The sequence below is a fragment of the Gordionus sp. m RMFG-2023 genome, chromosome 1 (genome assembly GCF_954871325.1).
Source record: "Gordionus sp. m RMFG-2023 chromosome 1, tfGorSpeb1-WG-v2, whole genome shotgun sequence".
Taxonomy (NCBI): Eukaryota; Metazoa; Nematomorpha; class Gordioida; order Chordodea; family Parachordodidae; genus Gordionus; species Gordionus sp. m RMFG-2023.
Window position 1 is genome coordinate 92,160,501 of NC_088775.1, and position 9,451 is coordinate 92,169,951.

The following is a 9,451-nucleotide window of genomic DNA, read 5'->3' on the forward strand; positions in this document are numbered from 1 at the left end:
AAAATAGTGATTACTAATTATGTGATTTTATTTTTATATTTTATTTTCTGTTTCAGTTTTAATATACTTATTATAATTATAGACGATGATGATGATATTTACGAATACGAATAAAATTATAATTGAAAACAAATGTGTTTTAGAAATTTTTTTGAAAAACTTCCTTTTCTTCCGAAATCTAAAAAAATGGAAATTAATTTTCATTAAATTTATAATTATAACTGTTTCCATCGAGAATGTTGACGGAAATATTTTTAATAAGATCTAAATTAATCATATTTATGTTGAATTTTTTATGTAAAATAAAATTTTTTATTATATTTATAGAAGAGACGCAGCCACTCGTTAATATCAATCACATCTTTATTTTAGATTTTAAAATCATATAGAAATATATAATTTACTTTTTTTATCACATAAGAAAATAGGGGATTTTATTAAAAAAATTAGCTACAGATACTTAATTTTATTATCTAGTTGATGAAATTAAATAAATCCGGTCAGAAAGTTCGTATCTAATTCTGAACTAAGATCAGGATGGTATAGAAATAATCTATAAGCAAACCTACATAATAATTCATTTTTATTATTTCCAAGCCCTAAGAGTCCCCGATTAAAAATTTTTTAGTCATAAGCTGAGTTGCTTGCAGGATTTTCCTATTTAAGTTCGATATTATTGATAAATAATTTTAATTAAAATATTTGAAACAACATTATTTATGGGGTTCGACTCGAGTTAATGCTGGCTTATTTCTTATATAAATATTGCTAATTTAGATCGCAGTAATTTTATTAGACCCACCTCGGATTTGGGATTTACACAACCAAGACCAACCAATTAAACAACACCCATATCGATATTTTGTGTTAATAAAAATATACCTGACCCCCCACCCCCCAGGACCTATACCCGCCCTGTATGAGTGATCATTATCATTATTATTATCATTACAAAAAAATATTTTTATTTCCATATAAAAAATATTAATTTTCACCCCCCCCCCCCCACTTTCACCCCCCCCCCCATACATCCACCTCCAAAACCAAGTCATTCATACCCATCAAGATAAAAAATGAATACTTTCAATCTAAAGATATTTAGTTTAGAAGATTATATTTTACCCATATATCGATATTTTGTTTTGATAAATTATTCCTGACCCCCCAAGACCTAGTAAACCCGCCCTGCCCTCTTTCAGTCATTATTATTATTGCAATAAAAAATATTTAATTATTAACTTGTTTATTAAATCGTTACACGACACGACCCCGGGTCTGAACCCCGGGTCTGGACCCCGGGTCTGAACCCCGGGTCTGGACCCCGGGTCTGAACCCCGGGTCTGAACCCCGGGTCTGGACCCCGGGTCTGAACCCCGGGTCTGGACCCGGTCTGACCCCGGTCTGAACCCCGGGTCTGGAACCCCGGGTCTGGAACCCCGGGTCTGAACCCCGGGTCTGGACCCCGGGTCTGAACCCCGGGTCTGGACCCCGGGTCTGAACCCCGGGTCTGGACCCCGGGTCTGAACCCCGGGTCTGAACCCCGGGTCTGTGCTCAGAGCTGGTTTGGTCGATTTTTTAGACCCAAACCCCGGGTCTGGTTTTATACAACCAACCAATTAACAACACTAGCAGTACGTATCATTTGATCGCGGAAGGTATGAAAAATGATAAATTAATTTTTAACTTAACTAGAATTAGAATTAATATATATTTTGTTCCATATCAGAATGATATTTTATTATTATATACCAAATCAGGATCTCATTAAATAAAAATAATAAGCTAAAATAATAATTTGTTGGTCTTAGATTATTCACACACATTCGCTGGTCAAAATATTTATGTAGTACGTGATACGTGATAAAAGCGTTTTCGCCCTCTGGTTGTGGATACAACAGAGCTACGCTAGGTTTTCGTTTTTTTCTTAGTCTTTGTTCACTTGTTATTTTATTTATGGAGAAACCAGTCGACAGGGGGTGGCGAGGTTTGTAAATATGTTTTGTTGGTAGAGTCTTTCCGTGAATGATAGACTATCATATAACAATCAAGCCAAAATGCCTTTTGTTAATCCTGGCCAACAATTACTTTTCCATATCCTAAAACCCACACCAAAAATACATAAGTATATACAGGCCAAGAAAAGAAAATACTGGATCCAAAAATTAATTTAGAAAAATAATCATGCAGAAAAACTAAGTACAAAACCCCCTTCTGCTTTACATTTGTGAATTATAACAGGTAGTAGGTTAGTGGGCAATTTTATACCATAGTGGAGTCATTATGAATGGCGAAATTTCATGTGTTTATGGATTTGAGTATCCAGTAATATTTTAGTGATTTATATATATATTTTTTTATAGGCACGAACTTTAACTTCTTTAGCATCTGAATCAGATGATATAACATTTTTTATTGGAACACAATCTTTAAGGCAAAAAAATAAAGTTATTTTATTTTATTTATAGTTGATATATTCAAAATTATAAGGTGTTTAAAATTGATTATGATGAGGAAAATAACCTTATAACACCTATTATCTATAATCACGATGTAGGAGAAATCTGGCATATATCTTCATCACCTTTTGATAAAGATTTATTAGGCACATGTTACAATCAAATACGTATTCATTTATTTTGTTAACTTAATTAAACAAATAGATCAGTTGAAAATGATATAACTTTTAATGTGTCAAGTATTTGGAGATTACAAGAAAACATTAAATATAATGAAGGTAATTAAGATATTGAATGATTTATAATGAATTTAAGAATTAGATTCAAGTGAACAATCATCAAGCAATCTATTACACCTTACATCAATTAGAAATCCTAATGAAAGCAATCAAAATCTTGAAACAATATGGTAATACTAAGTTTAAAAGATTTTTATATTTAAATCAAAACAAGCATGATATGGCATCCATCTGGTTCAACTTCTCAAGTTATAACATTGTCATATGATTCTATATATCTCTGGGATCTAAATGTTAGTGATTCATCAACTAAGGTAATTTTTTCCATAGATGCTACTTGAAATTATGATATAATTTTAATATTTGCTTCATAAAATTTGTTTATGATTTCAAAATAACATCTATAACAAAAATTTGAATAATTTTACTAATATTATTTAAATTAAAAATGTATATAATATAATTAATTCATAAATTAGATGCAAAAGGGAGTATTTGGATAAAGCTGCATAATGATTAAAGCACATTTATTTAGAATTTGTTATTTTTCTAGTTAATTTTTCCCTAAGGTTATATTTCTATTTATTACTTTAAAGTTTATTTGGGTATTTTTCTAAATTATACTTTATTTTCAGGCATTATATTAACCTAAATTAACATTAATTAATAATTTTTATGATTTAAATCGATATTTTATATGTGGAATGAATTTGTACTCACCGATGCTGCTGATTAATTAATAAAAGGAAACATTCAACAATCCTCTAAATCTAACAACAAATAAACATCGTTTTGTAAATTATTATTTTGTTGTTTATATTTTGTTAAAAATAAATATATGCGTGTAAAGTTAATAGCTTCCACTATTGTGGAATCCAAATCTCCACCAGAAATCAAGACTGGGAGATGGAATTCCAACCTGGATTACAATCAAATGGCGACCGTGAATGGCGTCTATGTGCGTGGGTGGGACTTGAGAACCATGAAGTACGAATATTGTTTAGCATAATTTTATATCGCGTTTTAGCATATCTATCTTATATTTCCAATTAATAAACTTAAAATACTTTGATTTAGAATACAGAACTGTGGGTGTTGAACTGCTCTATTTCGTTTCATTTTAAATTATTTTTACTCGGGGCATATATAATCAATAAGAGTTTAAAATCTTAACAAACTTAAATTTGTGTGTGCTGGACTATACACATTATTACGATTTATCGTGCTTTTTTACGAAGGCAAACGTTCCTGTTAGACGCCGGTCCCAACAACACGCTCAGGAACGTCGATTTCAACGCCAATAGAAGTCACGTGCTCGCCACTTGCGGCGACGACGCCAAAATCCGTTTTTGGGACGCTAGGAAGCCCGGATCCGACCCTCTTCTAACGCTTTGCGATCATACTCATTGGTTAAATTTTAATCGACATTAATATTCACCTTTGCGATCATAACATGTTCAGTTTCGTGTCCACTTTTAAACGTTCTTCAAACAGGTTCGATGATTTATGAGTATTATAATGTTCCATATTCACTTCTATTTTTTCGAGTAACCAATTCTTATGTACTACCGAAAAATCTTTAAACGAATATAGAACACTATAATACTAAAGTAGATTATTGAAAAAAAAAGCAGGGGATTCATTCTTATCAAAAGAAAAATAATAGAAAGTCGAAACATCGCGATTAAATTGTCGCGTTACGACATAATGACACGACTCTTGAAAATGCAAGCGTCAAAATATTTTTGCGATTTTTTTTTCCTAACTCGGGGGGGGGGGTCTGAAAAGGCCGACATTCCCTATCAAATACGTTTCGGTCAATTGACCGATCAAATAAGGTCGAATTGGAATATTTTTTAACACGGCAATTAATTAACGCTCTAACATCAATCATTATATTTATAATATTTGCGATCAAATTAATATGACGATCGTTAAGTCTTTTATATTTTTTTAGCGATGCCATCTAGCGGATTTTATTAGGTATCGCATTTCAAACTTTGTTTTAAATAAACGCGACATATTTTTTTTTAGCGATGCCATCTAGCGGCTTTTATTAGGAATCGCATTTCAAACTTTGTTTTAAATAAACGCGACACATTTTAAATTTGATAAACGTGTTTTATAAAACGCATATTTTAGGTAATCTATATATTTGTTCCCAAGTAATACTCTAAGAGTGTTTTTGACACCTGTCAATCAATGCATGAGTTTGTTAACTTTGGCTTCTTAATTTTTTTTTAAAAAAAATTCTTATACATTTTGGATTTTAATTTTATTTTATACTCATATTTGACAGGGTTTGGAGCGTTTTAACACCTGTCAATTATTACACGAGTTTGTTAACTTTGGCTTTATGTCTTAATTTTTTTTTAAATAATAAACTTTTATACATTTGGATTTTAATTTTATTTCAATGTTATATTTATCAGGATCTGGAGCGTTAGGTTTAACCCTTTTCACGACCAATTAGTGTTGAGCAGTGGGAGCGATGCCCGCGTTATGTTGACGCGAGTAGCCTCTATATCATCCGAAGCCGTCTTATTGCTCAATAACGACCAATCTTCTCCCAGTGATAATAAATCCGGGTAATTCAATTACATCCTTTTTTTAAATATATATTATATTATGATTGATGGCTGTCCTGGTTACATTATCGTAATATACTATTTTAGGGTGTTTTTTTTTTGAAAATGATATATTTTATGTGAACCTCAAGTACCAAAAGACGCCAATTCTTGAAGCTACTTCTTTTTAATCATTTATATATTTAATACGTTAAGAAAAATAGGAAGAAATTGTTCCAATATTAATACCTGTGTCGTCACCTTAGATCAATGAATTATTTTTTTTCTAAACTGAGATTGATATATATATATTTTATTTATTTAGTTAATTTTTTTGTTCTTCGCCCTATAGGGACACCTATCCAGGGTTTACCCGGGTAGGCCATTTCCCCTTCTACCCGCCTTTCTCCATTTTACGCGGTCCTGACCATCGCCCCCTGGTCAGATCTAACTACTTTTTCTTGTCATCCGTTACTTTAACCCGGCTTGTCTTTGTTCGCTCTCTGAGTCTTGTCTCCTCCATTAGGTCACCGTTTTTTCTTAAAATGTATATAGTTTCTGGCATCGTATTATAACCGCGAACATGGGGAAAATCATGGGAAGCTAAAGGAACAGTAACTGTGATCATGGGAACGTTCCTAGAACTATCCCGGATAGACGAATTCAGGGTAATGGCTCATTCATTAACATTCGTTTTTTCTTTAATTACTGTAGTTTTAATATTACCAAGTTAGTGTTTAGAGAGTTAAATATTGTAATAGAAAACAAAATAAAATAAAAATTTTTTTTAAAAAAAATACGCTCCGAAACCATGGGAACAGAACACGAATCTTTTGGCCCGATTGGGAACATTAGCGCACAAATTCCCCTACGGGTCCCTGAGTTTAAGTAAATAATCCCATTGAATATAAGTGAACCGGCCTGATTTATTGTTCCTTTTCTTTCTTTTATCGTTTATTAGCGGTTTATCCATTCTCGTCCACTTTTCGCGATCCTTAAGACCCATTTTTTCATGTGTCCCTATTATCGCTTTCCACGTTTTCGATTCTCGAGACCTTGATTCCTTTACTTCCTACGAAGTGCGTCTCTTAACCCATTTATCTTGCGTCTTCGTTCAACGTGCCCATATCAACTCGGTCTATTCTTTCTCAATCACCACTCCAATTCTTTCCCGCCATTCGCTTCTAATTTTTCTATCTCTCATAGATTACTCCCCCCCCCCCCACCATCCATCTGTACCATTCTCATCTCCGATATATTTACTCTTTAACTTTTGTCTAAACAAAAAAAATAATAAGTAATCCCCCGACCACTCAAGACTGTGTTGTCAAGAAATTTGACGAAGAACACGAGGATTCCGTCTACGCTAGTGAATGGTCCGCCTCCGACCCTTGGCATTTCGCTTCCTTATCCTACGACGGACGATTTTGCGTCAATAAAGTGCCCAAATCGGAAAAATATCGCATCATTTTGTGACCTACAATCCTATTAATATATTATTACTGCTCATAAATACACCAAATTTTTTATATCCAAAATAACGCTTTATCAATTGATGATTCATTTAATATGTATGTTAGGATAAATGTGTTTTTTTCCGGCAAAAACCTGATCCTTACCGGAAGTGTATTCCATCATGTTACCCCTTTCAGACAATTTTGCCACGAACTTTAGAATTTAATTAAATTTTATATTAGATTTTCCATATATTTTTTAATATAAAATTATGAATGACTCAAAGGTTAACAGTAAAATTATCTATAATTTCATAAAATAGGTATTCCAAACATGATTGGAATGTATTTCCGAGTAAAATCAGATTTTTAAATTTAAAGAAAAAACTCTCTGATAAATGATTTAAAGTTGAAAAAAATTTAACACGTTGACGCTAACATATATATAATTTTCTCATTATTTTTTTGTAAGTTTAGGATGAAGGTATGCTGTTATGATATTATTATTATTTTTTTTATAACTTTATTGTAAACGTCGCTGTATATTTATAAATGAACAAAATCCTTTTGTATTTGTATCTGATTTTTAATTAAAAAAAAAAATCTTTTATAGCGGGATTAGTATTATACCTTACTCAGATCTAGTGTTGTTAAACGGCTCGTTTTGAGCCGATTTTTAAAAACGGGTAACTCAATATTTAATTTAGAATAATATTATGCAAGTCTGAAAATTTTGTCTGTAGAAGGAACAAAGGTTTGGAGAGGTATAGGCAACATTTTTCTGGCTAAAATATTGAGTTAGCCGTTTTTAAAAATCCTCAAAACGAGCCGTTTAACAACACTACTCAGATCACAAGGGGAGTTAAAGATTTATATTTGAAACCAAGTTAAACTTAAGACCAGGAAGCAATTTAAATCCCAGGCTATAACGATTACAAGCTATTGAATCGAACAATTATATATAACCATAAACGAACATTTTGAGATTTTTTTTGTTCTAAAGCAATATTCCAAGCAATTTAAAAAACTAGTCATTTTTTTGTTTAGTTTTATACTATGTGATCATTATATTTAAAAATAATTCCCTAAATTGAATTTAAACAATATTGACTGTTCTACTATAAAATGAATACAACATTTACTAAAAAGAGTTTTATATTATATAGACTATATCCATAGTAACGCCACCACCACACAACTACCTATAATATGAATAATCTTTTAAGAGTATTATAATTCTTATATATGGAATAAGTGATTTTATATTACGATAATTATTGATTAAACATTTGTGTATCAGTTAGAAAATAAATATGTCTCCTGAAACGGAACACGACTTTTAAGTCTACACGAGGAACATAAAACGCGGGTTTAAATGGAATCAAGCAATTCATATCAATATACCTTTATCCTTTTTAAAACTGAGTTCCTTGTCCGTGATAAAGATAATTATGACATCGATTTTGCCTTAGATTAATAGTGATATTTGTATTCAATTCGTTTCTGTATTTTATCGACAGAATTTATTTGCAAATTTTATGCTTCCATTTTTAAAAATAATTACATTTATATAGAAATTTTAAAAGCAAATTTAGAACCTACCGTTGTAAAACACGGATCATTTGTTTTATTTATTTTTTCCCAGTTTTAGTCAAGCTAGGGTAGCACTAAATTTCATAAGAATTCAGAACTTTGTTTTTTTATATCAGCTGGAAACTCCATTAATTAATATTTGTTAGATTCAGTTGGACTCCGCCTTTATTTAACAGTGCAAAAATTGCTAGATACCCATTATACATCATTGTACCTCCTTACAATCTAAATAACGTCTAAGTGCCCAACTTAAAACTTCATTTATAGAACAAGGCATTCAGTAAACTCTTTTTAGAAATTTGGCACCTAGAATTCTGAAGCTGATATGAACATGTCAAATGTATAAATAGATCGCTTACAAAATAAATCTTCAGGAAACTCCAGGGGATTAAAGAGGATCTTTTTTTAATAAAGTTACTGCTATTTATACGTATGAAAGTAATTCAAGCCCTCAATACTTTTTTGTCATTTAACATGTTATCCTTTGGAACTTATCTATTTTTCGACAATCTCATCCTTAATATTTAGAATGCCCTCTTCAGGCGTTTTACCTCTATTTCTAGTTTATTTTTTTCCCCCAATATATCCGGTCTCCTTTTAACACGACCAAATAAAGGTTACCCCATTATATTTTTTTAGTCTGATCCCACAATTTTATTCCTCACGTTCCAAGGCAGTTTTACGAAGAATCCATCATGAGCATTCCCCCTGTTCTCCATAACCTTTTCCTCTGTTTTAAAAATAGTTATATTAAATTATTTATAAGATGTTTAAAATTTAAGTAAAAACGAATTAATGAATGGGTTTAATAATTTATATAAAAGAGTTATTGGATAATTAAAACCTTTATTATTTTTTTTATATATTGGAGCATTTTAAAAAAAGTTGCTTTTAATGGGTATAAATCATATATTGTATTATATTTTAAAAATTTTAGATGATGATCCTATAATATTTTTAAAAAAAATTAAAGCCGCCTATGCATAATATATAAGTTTATACATATTTTGGTTAAAAAAATTAAGCATAAGAATTGAGTAATCTAGAAAAAAAACTACAAGGCTCATAGGAACCCCGGGCTCATAAGATCCCCAGCCTTCCCTACCAATTTATATATATCAGAGCATTGAGCCGTTATATAA

General features: G+C 31.1%; 1 protein-coding gene across 1 annotated transcript; it reads left to right on the forward strand.

The window, feature by feature from the left end:
- The first annotated feature begins 2,280 nt into the window (after positions 1-2,280).
- LOC135930946 (EARP-interacting protein homolog) lies at positions 2,281-7,237 on the forward strand. Its single transcript, XM_065467749.1, has 10 exons — positions 2,281-2,322; positions 2,361-2,444; positions 2,488-2,623; positions 2,666-2,734; positions 2,772-2,865; positions 2,910-3,009; positions 3,546-3,682; positions 3,934-4,104; positions 5,128-5,283; positions 6,561-7,237. The coding sequence occupies exons 1-10, from the start codon at positions 2,281-2,283 to the stop codon at positions 6,736-6,738; spliced, it is 1,167 nt and encodes a 388-aa protein (XP_065323821.1). The 3' UTR covers positions 6,739-7,237.
- The last annotated feature ends 2,214 nt before the right edge of the window (positions 7,238-9,451 follow it).

Coding starts and splice junctions, on each gene's coding strand:
- LOC135930946 (XM_065467749.1), top strand. CDS start 2,281: ATGAATGGCGAAATTTCATGTGTTTATGGATTTGAGTATCCA. Junction 2,323..2,360: donor TTTATGGATTTGAGTATCCA/GTAATATTTTAG, acceptor ATTTTTTTATAG/GCACGAACTTTAACTTCTTT. Junction 2,445..2,487: donor CTTTAAGGCAAAAAAATAAA/GTTATTTTATTT, acceptor CAAAATTATAAG/GTGTTTAAAATTGATTATGA.